The 12,717-nt window shown below is 38.9% G+C and overlaps 2 protein-coding genes across 6 annotated transcripts in view; both read left to right on the top strand.

The window, feature by feature from the left end:
- Nucleotides 1-12,717, top strand: part of LOC107155184 (aspartoacylase-like) — a 104,684-nt gene that overhangs the window by 40,222 nt on the left and 51,745 nt on the right. The gene's annotated exons all lie outside the window — the stretch shown is intronic.
- On the top strand, nucleotides 1,626-12,592 carry LOC107155127 (olfactory receptor 1-like). Its single transcript, XM_048792629.1, has 2 exons — nucleotides 1,626-3,367; nucleotides 12,371-12,592. Exons 1-2 carry the CDS (start codon nucleotides 2,663-2,665, stop codon nucleotides 12,590-12,592), a joined length of 927 nt encoding a protein of 308 aa, XP_048648586.1. The 5' UTR covers nucleotides 1,626-2,662.

The following is a 12,717-nucleotide window of genomic DNA, read 5'->3' as shown; positions in this document are numbered from 1 at the left end:
AGAGAGAGAGAGAAAGAGAGAGAGAGAGAGAGAGAGAGAGAGAGAGAGAGATTTATTTTTAGGATATAGCCCACAGAAAACTAAAACTATTAAGTCTGACATCTGTAGGGCAGTCCTGTCTATAGGAGTTCCTGGGAAGAGTAGATAGTACAGTCTTGAGACCACAGCATATTGGAGGTAGAATTCCTCCTCTGCAGGAGAGTGAAGTCTTTTCTCTTATGACCTTCTACTGACAGTAGCAAGGCTCATCACATTTTGGGGGGCAATCTACTTCACTCAAAGTCTACTGATTTAAATTTCAATATATTATAAAAAACCTTCATACCAACATTCAGAACTGGTATTTTACAAAAGCCTGATAGCAGAACCTAGCCATGTTGACACATAAAACTAATCATCACATGTGATATGAACATCTGAGGAAGACCTCAAGTGAGACCTTAAAAAAATATGTAACATTTCATTTGTTTCCCCCATACTTTATAAAATGCTCATCATATTTTTTATCATACTCTTGAAACACCCTAATATTTTTCATAAATATAAAATCACATCTGAGAAGTTGGTAATGGAGTGTCAAAATTTAGTGTTATATGGTGAAGTCTAGTGAGTTTGTACTCTGGAAGGATTTAATAACTGTGGTTATTTTACTTAATGGGAGTTTTCTGACTTTAAAGTTGAAGGACTCTGTCTTTCATCCTTATGGACAGCCAACAAGTACTAATAAGCGTTGGCCACATCAGACACCATGTCAGGGGCTGCCCTGCTGCAGGCAAGAGGCAGACATGGCCTTTCCTGTGTGGAGTTCACAACCTGGTGGGAAGTCAGCCATCTACCTGTGATCAGGACATTTACTACTATGGGATGAGAACAGGAGGCTGTGCAGACAACAACAGAACTCACTGAGGGTGGGGATACAAGAGAGTTGTTGGTTTCACAAGTACCATCTAATGTCCCTGAAAGATAAGTCAGGATAAGCTAACAAAGAGGAAGCAGAGGGGAGAAGGTAATAGGTTGGAGGAATACCATGTATGAAATTCTAGAGGCAACAGATTATGATTTGCGATCCAGCAGTGTTGGAGAATGGAAGACTTGTATCACTTGGGGGCCAGATGAGACTGTGGAGGGAGACAAAGTTCAGATAATGAAGCACCATTTGTACCCTTCAGAAGAAACTTCACCTTGATCTTAAAAGCAATGAAAATATCCCAGATCATGAATCAGAAGAGATGATCCAATTTCCATCTCAGAATGACACAGTGTGAATGAAGCATATTGAAGGAGGATATTTAAGGTATGGAAAACAGGGAACTGACTTGAATCTTGATATAATTAAGAAGATTAACATTAAACAGGGAAGAGAGGTGGGAGGGAAAGGGAGAGAGAAGGGAAACTGCATGGAAATGGAAGGAGACCCTCATCATTATATAAAATTACATACAAGAGGAGGTGAAGGGAAAGGGGAAAAAAAACAAGGGAGAGAAATGAAGTACAGTAGATGGGGTAGAGAGAGAAGATGGGAGCGGAGGGGAGGGGAGGGGGGATAGTAGAGGATAGGAAAGACAGCAGAATACAACAGACACTAGTATGGCAGTATGTAAAAATGTGGATGTGTAATCGATATGATTCTGCAATCTGTATACGGGGGAAAAATGGGAGTTCATAACCCACTTGAATCAAATGTATGAAATATGATATGTCAAGAGCTATGTAATGTTTTGAACAACTAATTAAAAAAAGAATGATGGGGCTGTTAGGGTGATGGGAACTTTTGTTGTTTTTCTCTATTTTCTATGTTTGTGTGACGTGCTTATATTACTTTTAAAACACAAATGCAATTAAAGTTTTTGATTGTGGAAAAAAACTAAAATAAATAGTCCAGATGAGATTAGATATCACAAAGGTCTAGGAATGTGGTTTTGTGATAAGAAGTAGAGGAAGTAGCAGAGGAATAAAATGTAGAATATATGGGGTGTGGTAGATTCAATTTGCATTGATGGTGACAGAGAAGAATGAAAGAAGTGAAGTTCACAGATTTCTGATTGGATCCTGCATTCCTTTTACTGAAAAGTGAGAGATTAAAAGAGGAGGAGAGTAGTATGGATGCAACAACACAACATGCTGTTTCATTAGGAACCTGTTGAGCCTAAGATGCTTGTGATGATACATCCAAGGGAAGAGGACCATTAAGCAATGGCATACAGAGTTCTGTGGGTGAAACATCTCTGTCTTAATTTAAATGGTAATCTACATATTTGGCATAAATGAGATTTTCTTAGGGTTACACATAGAATTATAAGAAGATAGGGTTAACAAAATATTTGAGGACTATCACTCTAAGATATTATAAATCAGAAACCAATTATAGTTCCTTAGGATGAAAACAGAGGTAAGAGAAAATCCAACACTCCTTTTGTGATAGAAGCAAATAGATAAGTGTTTAGGAAAGAATGACTACTTGGACATGTTTAAAAGAGGGTGAGATACAGTAATACATGATCATAGAAATTAAGGACACTTGTAAGATGATACTTAATATGATGATGGTGAGATCAACTAGTGTAGAACACATAAACACTGTGTATGAGAAAAACGTGATCATTTTCACTGGGTTTTTAAAGGACCTTATTATTTCTCTTAAAGGTATTGGAGACAGACAATAATGAAAAAAAACCAAACTCACATCTCAGAGTTCCTCCTCCTGGGCCTGCCCATCCAGCCAGAGCACCAGAGCCTCTTCTATGCCCTATTCCTGGCCATGTATCTTACCACCATCCTGGGGAACCTCCTCATCATTGTCCTCATTTGCCTGGACTCCCATCTCCACACTCCCATGTATTTGTTTCTCAGAAACTTGTCCTTCTCTGACCTCTGCTTTTCCTGTGTCACCATGCCCAAATTGCTACAGAACATGCAGAGTCAAGTTCCATCCATCCCCTATGCAGGCTGCCTGACCCAAATTTACTTCTTCATTTTTTTTGGACACCTTGGGAATTTCATCCTTGTGGCCATGGCCTATGACCGCTATGTGGCCATCTGCTTCCCGCTGCACTACACCACCATCATGAGCCCCAAGCTCTGTCTCTCCCTGGTGGTGTTTTCCTGGATGCTGACCACATTCTATTCCTTGTTGCACACCCTGCTTCTTCCCAGATTATCCTTCTGTGCAGACAATGTGATCCCCCACTTTTTCTGTGAAATATCCGCCCTGCTCAAGCTGGCCTGCTCTGACACTCGTGTTAATGAGTTGGTGATATTTGTTGTAGGAGGAATTTTTGCTGTCATCCCATTCTTACTCATTCTTTTGTCCTATACAAAGATCGTGTCCTCCATCCTCAAGGTCCCTTCTGCTCGTGGTATCTACAAGGTCTNAAAAATCCTAATAATTTTATACTTATTTATGATTAAAAATACATAAATATTATAATACACAGACATTTGAGCTTGAAAAAGTCTTGAAGTTTGCTTGTGGAAATGGTGTTAAAAGGATTGCCATTTATGAATTATATGAAGACATGGAGGGGATATATTTCTGAAATTGGATGTGTGCCATGCATCTCAGTTTAACTAGGTTCAGTTTTCTACTTCCACACATTTCTCATGGGTTAATTATAAAATCAAAAGTACACTTTGCATTATACTCCAGTCATTCCCTATTGTATCAATTGAGTTGGCATCAATTTCTATTTTTGTTTTTATTTTTTTGTGGCATTAAAGATTAAACCCAGGGGATCTTTACCACTGAACCACAATCCCAGCCCTTTTTATTTTGAGGCAGGTCTCACTATGTTGACTAGGCTGGCCTCAAACTTGAGATTCTCCTGCCTCAGCCTCCTGTATAGTTGGGATTAGAGGTATGCATCATTATGCTCAGAGAAACCCCTTCTTAAAACTGACTCTATTCTCATTTAGTCATCCAAACAACCCATTAAGATGTGTTATTATTTCCATTTAATGTAAGGGCTCAGAATCAGTTCAGTTTGGGACCCAAATTTCGTAGGCTAATGTCAACATGAAGGTAACAGAGTGTTGAGAGTTCTGGATGCATAGAATGCTCCAGTTAAAGTGCATCCCAGTTTTCTCTGGTTTCCCTACCCAGCTGGCAGTCCCTGTCTTGGAACCCATGTCTGTACCCTTCTGGGCAGCACTCATGTTAAGCAGCACCTCTCTGAGCCTGTGGTTTAAGGCTTCCTATTTCTCAGCATTTTAGATTCCTGCTGTTCTGTCACCATAGCTGCAAGTGAAGCATCATCTTTCACACAAATTCCCCAGATTGGGCTGTACCTCATAGTTTGGCTGCTTCCTGGGTTCAGCCTTTCTTTCCAGAAGCTGAGATGTCACTTACAGCTGGAGGATTGTGAGGACTAAACAGTTCCTGTCTGTGTGGAAAAGTGCTGTAGGGGCATGGATGCCTTTCAGCTGGGCCAAGGACTGTCCAAATCTTCAGACCCTTTCAATGCTCTGAAAGCTCACTTGCTACTCTAGGTGTCTGTGTTCAGATGTTCTCTCCCACCAGGTAGGCACTCCTCTAGGATGAGGGCTCAGTCTTAAGACTCTGAAACCTGCTCACCCACCTCAGGGTCCAACAGCTTGCAGCAATCATTGGACATCTTGTGTGTGTGTGTATGTGTGTGTGCATGTGGGGGGTGGTGTGGAGAGGCAATTATTCTACCTACTACACAGGGGAAGGCTTTACTGAGGAGTATGGTCAGGTTGTGCTCAGGTTTCCCCTGAGTCTTATTTTTTTGAGTGTCTATTGGGTCCAAAGATGCTACTGACCCGCTGAGCAATGATGAGCCTTTCTCTGCCCCCTGGGCTTCTCATTCCAATAATGACTTCACAGTCTAATTCTGTAATGTTGCACTATCAGTTATTAATATAATCCCATTTCATCAGGCCCAGTCTTGTTTGTTAAACGTCACATTCAATTCAGAGCTGTCCCCACCAATCCTTTGGCGTAGGCTGGCCTGGTAGGACCAGTCTTTTGCTTTGGGACTCCCTTGTTTACTGAAGTTTACTCAGGCTCCTCTGAGTTCTCTTTTTGACTCAGTCTTACCCTTAAGCCCAGTTTTAGCTGAGACTCCTACTAAACCATTTTGAGAATTCCCTACCCTAGATATCCAAATCAGGTACCCACCCTTCACTCTTGATACCTAACCAAGTTCCTCTTAGTAATTTTCCACCTTAGAATTACCCTGAAAATTGGTTATAAATCCTCACTTGTCCCTGTCATGTTTAAGGTTGGGTTTAATCTCTCACTGCTGTCTCAACAGTTTTGAATAAAGTCTTCCTTGCCTGTTTAACTCTGGTGACATTTTTCTTTCCTGAGTGGCTGGAAAAAAACAACCTCTGTCTCCTCTGCACTTCCACATTAGAGAGGAGAGGAGCAAAAGAGACCTCTCATTTTGTGACTGTCCCTGGAAAAGTCACAGGTTATTATATGAGTACTCTGAGAAGCAGACACCAAGAAAAGAGTGACACATTTATTTAGGGAAAGGCCCATGAGAGTGAGGAAGGAGCTGGGGAAGGTGGAAAGCTGTCTCCTGTGAGGAAGGTCTAACCTTGAGTGAAGGAGAGATGGAGGATGGATGGAAGGTTGGATTGAGGTGACTGGGTTCTAAGATAAGTTCAGCAAGGTCACTGGGGTGTCCTCTAGCCAGGGTTCTCCAACTGAGGTTTCCCAAATATTTCTAAATGGAGCCTAAAATAACTACTTCTGCTACACTCAGTCATTGGGTGGGAGCAGCAGGAAGCCTGGCTTTGGTGGAGTTCCAACCCAAATCCAAGGCCCCAGAACTGGCAGGCTGATGTTATAAGTCCTGGTCTGAGTCTGAAGCCCTGAGAACCAGGAGTGCTGTTTGATAGCAAGAAAAGATGGGTGTTTATGCAGTTTTAGCAGAGACAGCAAACTGCCCTTCCTCCCCCTTTTGTTCCTTCCAGGCCCTCAACAGATTGCTGATGCCCACTTGCATTGGTGAAGGTGATTATTACTCAGTTTACTGATTCAAATGCCAGCCTTTCCTGGGAGCATACCTCATAGACACACCTAGAGATAATGCTTGCCCAGCTCTTTGGGCACTCCTTAGTTAAGCTGATACATAAAACTATCATTCAAGTAAGATTCAATCCCTTCTTCATAGAGCCAGTCCTCCTCTTGTGTTGCCTGGGGAATGAGGGGGGAGTATGGCTGGAGGAGGTGGGCATTGGGGACATGCCTTTGGGATACATATTTTGAATCTTGTGAGTGGAGTCTCTGTCTGCTTCTTGATCATCATGTGAGCGACTTCCCTCTACCACACTTTCCCCCCTTGATGTCCTGCCTCACCTTGAGCCCCAAAGAATGGAGTTGTTTATAGACTGAGACCTCTGAAACCCTGAGCCCTCAAATAAACTGTTCCTCCCCTAAAGTTGTTTTTCCCCTACTACAGAATCCTATTCATTAAACATAAAAAGGACATATGGGAAACTTTATGCTCATAAACTTTATGCTCATAACCTAAAAAAATCTGACTGTTTGATGAACATGGGGACATTAGTGGTGCTAAAGTAATACTGATGGTATAGCCTCCTACTGATTACTGTTTTTCCCGATGACTTTGTCTTTTCAGTACTGGAGATTGAGCCCAGGGACACTCTACCACTGAACTATATTCCCAGCCCCTCCCCCTATTTTACATTTTGTAAAATTTAGAGACAAGTTCTTGCTAAGTTGCCCAGGCTGGCCTTGAACTTGTGATTCTCCTGCCTCATATGGAGTCACTGGGATTACAGGCATGCAACACTGTGCCCTGCTGCCCTGATATCTTCAATAGTTGCATGGATGCATGAGAGGTTATTTAACTTGTTTCATCCAGTCTTTTGTAATGGCAAGAAGTACAACAAAGAACTTTCCCTTCCATAATGTCTTAGTTCACACAGGCAAGTATATCCATAAGATAAATGCCTAGAAGTAGTACTACTATGACAGAGGACACCTGCCCTTAAATATTTTTAGGTTTTTGACAACTTATCCTTCAAACTAGGTGTGTTAATTTATCCCTCTATAACAATGTGTGAAATTCCTTATTTCTTTACCCTCAATGAACTTTAAAATTCTAGTCTGATAGGTGATATAAAGTATTCCATTGTAGCTTTAATTTACACTTTTCAAAACTTATGGGGACAGTTGGATATCTTTTTTGTATTTAAAGGATATTTGCATTTCTTTTCCTGTGGAATTGATAATACTCTTTGTCATTTTGTATTGGGTTGTTAGTCTTCTTACTGGTTTGATTTTTAATATTAGGGAATTATCTTGTTGTTTAATTTTGTTGAAACTATTTTTTCAGTTAACAATATTGAGGTCTTTTTGGATTTTTGAATTCCGTGTAACTGTTTTAAAAATGTATATAGCAAAATTGATCAGTTGTATCAGGAAGGAAGATGTTCAGGTACAGGAAATAAAAACACAGCTCACTATGTCTTTTTTAAAATTAATTGATTTGTTCTAATTTTTCATACATGACAACAGAATGAATTTCAATTCATAGTACACATATGGAGCTCAAATTTTCATTTCTCTGATTGTACACAAAGTAGAGTCACACCATTTGCATATTTACATATGTACCTAGGGTAATGATGTCCATCTCATCCCACCATCTTTCCTACCTCCATATCCCCTCCCTTCTCCTCCCTCCTTTTCCCCCTATCCAAAGTTCCTCCATTCCTTCCATGCTCCCCCTACTCACCCCCATTATGGATCAGCATCCACTTATCAGAGAAGACATTGGCCTTTTTTTTTTGATTGACTTACTTCACTTAGCGTGATAGTCTCCAACTCCATCCATTTACCTCCAAATGCCACGATTTTATTCTCTTTTAATGCTAAGTAATATTCCATTGTGTAGCCATTGTGCTTTGGCTATTCTGGGTCCCTTATTTTTCCAGATGAATTTCATGATTGAAATATACCAGTTTCTTTATCCACTCATCTATTGAATGGTATCTAATTTGGTTCCACAATTTAGCTAAGGTGAATTGTGCTGCTATAAACAACAATGGGCTGTGTCACTGTAGTATGCTGTTTTTTAAGTCCTTTGGTTATAAATTGAGGAGTGGGATAGCTGGGTCAAATGGTGATTCCATTTCCAGTTTTCCAAGGAATCTCCATACTGCTTTTCAGTTTGGTTGTACCATATTGCAGTCCCACCAGTAATGTATGAATGTGCCTTTTCCCCCACATCCTCACCAACACTTATTGTTGCTTGTATTCTTAATAACTGCCATTCTGATTAGATTGAAATGAAATATTAGAGTAATTTTGATTTGAATTTCTCTAATTGCTAGAGATGTTGAATAATGTTCATATGTTTGTTGATAGATTGTATCATCTTCTGAGAAGTGTCTGTTCAGTTCCTTAGCCCATTTATTGATTGGATTATTTGATTTTTGGTATTAAAGTTTTTGAGTTCTTTATATATATAATCTCCACTATATCCTGGAGATTAGTGCTGTATCTGATGTGTGTGTGGTAAAAATTTACTCCCATTCTCTAAGCTCTCTTATTGCATTATTGTTTCTTTTGATGAAAGAAGGTTTTCACTTTGAATTCATGTCATTTATTGATTATTGATTTTATTTCTTGTGCTACAGAAGTCTTTCGCTATAGAGCCTAGTCAAACATGATGAAGATTTGGGCCTACATTTTCTTCTTAGGCACAGGGTGTCTGGTCTAATTCCTAGGTCCTTGATCCACTTTAAGTTGAGTTTTGTGTATAGTGAGGGAATAAGGGCTTAATTTCTTTTTATGCATATGGATTTTCAGTTTTCCCAGCACCATTTGTTGAAGGAGCTATTTTTTTTCCAATGTATATTTTTGGTGCCTTTGCCTAGTACGAGATAACTGTATTTATGTTGGTTTGTCTCTGCATCCTCTATTCTGTACCATTGTTCTACATATCTGTTTTAGTGCCCAAACAATGCTGTTTTTGTTACTATTGCTCTACAGTATAGTTTAAGGTCTGGTATTGTGATGCCACCAGCTTCACTCTTCTTGCTAAGGATTGCTTTGGCTATTTTGGGTCTCTTATTTTTCCAGGTGAATTTCATGATTGCTTTTTTTATTTCTATGAGGAATGTCATTGGGATTTTGACTGGCATTGTGTTATATCTGTATAGTGTTTTTGTAGTATGGTCATTTTGACATATTAATGCTGTCTATCCAAGAACAAGGAAGATCTTTCCATCTTCTAAGGTCTTCTTTAATTTCTTTCTTTAGAATTCTGTTCTTTTCATTGTAGAGGGCTTTCACCTCTTTTGTTAAGTTGATTCCTAAGGATTTTTTTTTTAATTTTTTGAGTTTTACACGATCTTCAAAAAAGAAATAATACCAATACTCCTCAAATTATTCCATAAAATAGAAAAAGACAGAATACTCTCAAACTCATTCTTATGAGGCCAATATCACCCTGATTCCAAAACCAGGCAAAGACACATCAAAGAAAGAAAACTTCAGACCAATATCTCCAATGAACATAGATGCAAAAATTCTCAATAAAATTCTGGCAAATTAATTACAAAAACATATTTAAAAGATAGTGCACCACGATCAAGAGGGGTTCATCTCAGGGATGTAAGGTTGGTTCAACATATGGAAATCAATAAACATAATCATCATATTAATATACTTAAAGAATCATATGATCATCTCAGTAAATGCAGAAAAAGCATTTGATGAAATACAGCACCCCTTCATGTTTAACAGCCTCTAAAAACTAGGGATAATAGGAACATATCTCAACATTGTAAAAGCTATCTATCCTAAGCCCCAGGCCAACATCATTCTAAATGGAGAAAAACTGAAAGCATTCCCTCTAAAAACTGGAATAAGACAAGGATGCCCTCTTTCACTACTTCTATTTAACATAATCCTTGAAACTCTAGCAAGAGATTTTAGACAAGAATTAAAGGGATATGGATAGGAAAAGAAGAACTCAAACTATCACTATTTGTCGATGACATGATTCTATACTTAAAGGATCTGAAAAATTCCATCAGAAAACTTCGAGAACTAATAAATGAATTCAGAAAAACTGCTGAATATAAAATCAACACCCATAAATCAAAAACATTTCTGTACGTCAGTGACAAAACCTCCCAAAGAGAAACTAGGAAAACTACCCCATTTACAATAGCCTTATTATGTTTTTTTAACCAATGGGAGAATATTTGTTTCAAGCGACATGCAGAGAAGAATTTGTTCTTCTTCAGAAAACTGTATTGTCCAGAGCACACCTTTCTAGGTTAACCAATTCTGATTATATGGGAACTTCTATTCTTTTTCTTTTTAAAATAAGTTTTAGATAACTGATAATAAAGCAATAGTTCTAGTCTATTCATATCTAGTCTATTCATATGCAAGTGAATTATGTAGCAGAAAAGACAGCTCTCCCTCACTGTTACACACTTTGCCTCTGTTTATACATTCTGTTAATAAGTGTATCTGTTCTTTGGATTATAACACCTTGTCAATTTCCTCATTGATGCATTAAATAAAACATTTAATACCTGTTCATTTTTATTTGAACAAGAGCCATAACTTTATCTTCTTTCTAAATTGTTTTTGTACAAATGTGAAGCCTGGAGGTAAGGCAGTCTGGGGGCTCAGTGATGCCATCAGAGAACCAGGCTCTCTGCATTTTCCCACTTCACTGTCCTTAGCATGCACTCTTTGTCAACCCCATGTGGTCACTAGGTGGCTGCTGCCTCTCCAATCCTTGGGTCTGTGTTCCACATATGGAAGGGCAAAGAATAAAGAGGTTGGAGCTATATCAGGGAAGAAAACTTTCACAGAAATCCATTTCTGTATACATCTTATTAGTTAAAACTGTATCATATGGCTACCTCTGAGTGCAAGGGAATTTCGAAAGAAATTGGCACATGGTTCACACTCTTCTAATATCAAAATCAAGACTTTTTAATAAGGAAAGAGAGGAAAGTAGATTAAGGAGGGAACAGGCAGTATGCCCTAAATCAATTGTTTTTAATGGCTTCATGATTTAGTGCTAATCTAATTTGTCTTTAAGATTATAAAATCTTCTTTTACTCCCTCTCCATGCATCTGTCTTAAACATTCAATGGTTTCATTTAAAAAAATTAAATCTTTGTTTCATTTGGAATTAGGTATGCAGGAAGAAGTGAGGTGAAGATTCATTTTGTTGTTGTTGTTGTTCTAGATGGCTATCCAGTTTTCCCAGCACTAGTTGGTGAAAATATCAATGTTTTCTTGTTGAGCAGAAATGCCATCTTTGTCTTACATACATATCTGTGCTCACTTGCCTTATTCTATGTTAGTACCAATTATTTAACTTACTGTAACTTGGTAATATTTTAAAAATCCCTGGTAGGGCTGAACTCCCCTCCTCCCTAGATCTCTGATTTTCCAGAATTCCCCTTAATTTTTTATACCATTATTAAAATAAATTAATCATAGTTGAATAATTTAGATATCAGTAGGTTTAAAATAAAAATTATTCACCTGGGTTCACTTTTTCCTATTCCCAGTTTTGCTCTCTAGGGGCAATCTCTCCTGAACCTTTTTTTTTTCCTTTTAATTTTTGCAATATTGTTTGATAATGTGATTATACTGCTGTTTATTGGTTGATTCATTTTAGTTATTTATTTTCTTCCTCCTAGGAAGACAGGAAATTAGTTGTTTTAACTCTCCTCCCTTTCATCATCTTTCCCAAATCAATATTTTTAGTTATTAGGGCAATGAAGGTATACCAGTCATTATAATGATATATTGGTCATCATGAAGTTAAGTAGAATTCTATTTTCTTTCTTGTACTGCTGTTCATTTTCCTTAGAGTGAATAATCACCTCAATTTTTCCTGGCCAATTTCTCATGCANCATTCCATCAAATGACTGTTGGTCTAATGGCCGATAGACCGTTGACATTATGTATTGTTCTTGTACTCCTGGAATTAAGCTCCTATTATTTTATTTAGAATCTTTGTATCAAATGCTTTTATAGATGAGAACGAGGAGCAGGGCAGGAGCCTGGTGATCATTCATGGGAAAGAATGACTTGATTTTTTATATTTTAGAATTTAACTATAAATTTAACAGTTAATATGTAGTTATTACTTTAGGTATGGGTGCTTGCCTTGCATGCACAAGTCCCTGGGTTCAATTCCCAGCACCACCAACAAAACAAAACAAAAAACAAAAGGCAAAGAATGACTTAATTTTAAGGAAGAGTGACGGTTCAGGATTTTCTCTCCCCAGCGGGCGGGCAGACACGGTTGACAGAGTCCTGTTTTCTTCTGAAACTCGGGAGCACCACCAAGGTTAGAACAGCCGGATTTTTGTTTTGCTTCTAAGAAGCTCTCCATTCTGACCCACCGCCACTGGGTGGTGTGCGCAACCTGCGGAAGCAGAGCACCAGGGCCAGTGGCGGGGCGCAAGGGTAATTTGAGAGCATACCTCTCCCGGCTTTTCATTGGCTGGTCCTTCAGCAGGCCCGCCCTACCCATCTCCTCATTGGCTATCGGTCCAGAGTTGTTGCGTGCCTCCCCGCCCCCTCGGGACTACGTGCTAGGGGTGTAGCTGTAGACCGGAGACCAACCACAGCGGGGCTCCATAGCTCTTTCGGGGTCCAGGTCCGCTGCTGGAGGCGCATATTCTTTTACATTACTTCAGTAACTACTAGAGGAGGTTGAGAAAGTTCCAGG

Source organism: Marmota marmota, unplaced genomic scaffold (genome assembly GCF_001458135.2).
Source record: "Marmota marmota marmota unplaced genomic scaffold, marMar, whole genome shotgun sequence".
Taxonomy (NCBI): domain Eukaryota; kingdom Metazoa; phylum Chordata; class Mammalia; order Rodentia; family Sciuridae; genus Marmota; species Marmota marmota.
This window is presented reverse-complemented; position numbering and strand designations above follow the sequence as displayed.

What these genes read in the sequence shown, in the direction of transcription:
- LOC107155127 (XM_048792629.1), top strand. Translation starts at nt 2,663, where the DNA reads ATGAAAAAAAACCAAACTCACATCTCAGAGTTCCTCCTCCTGGGCCTG.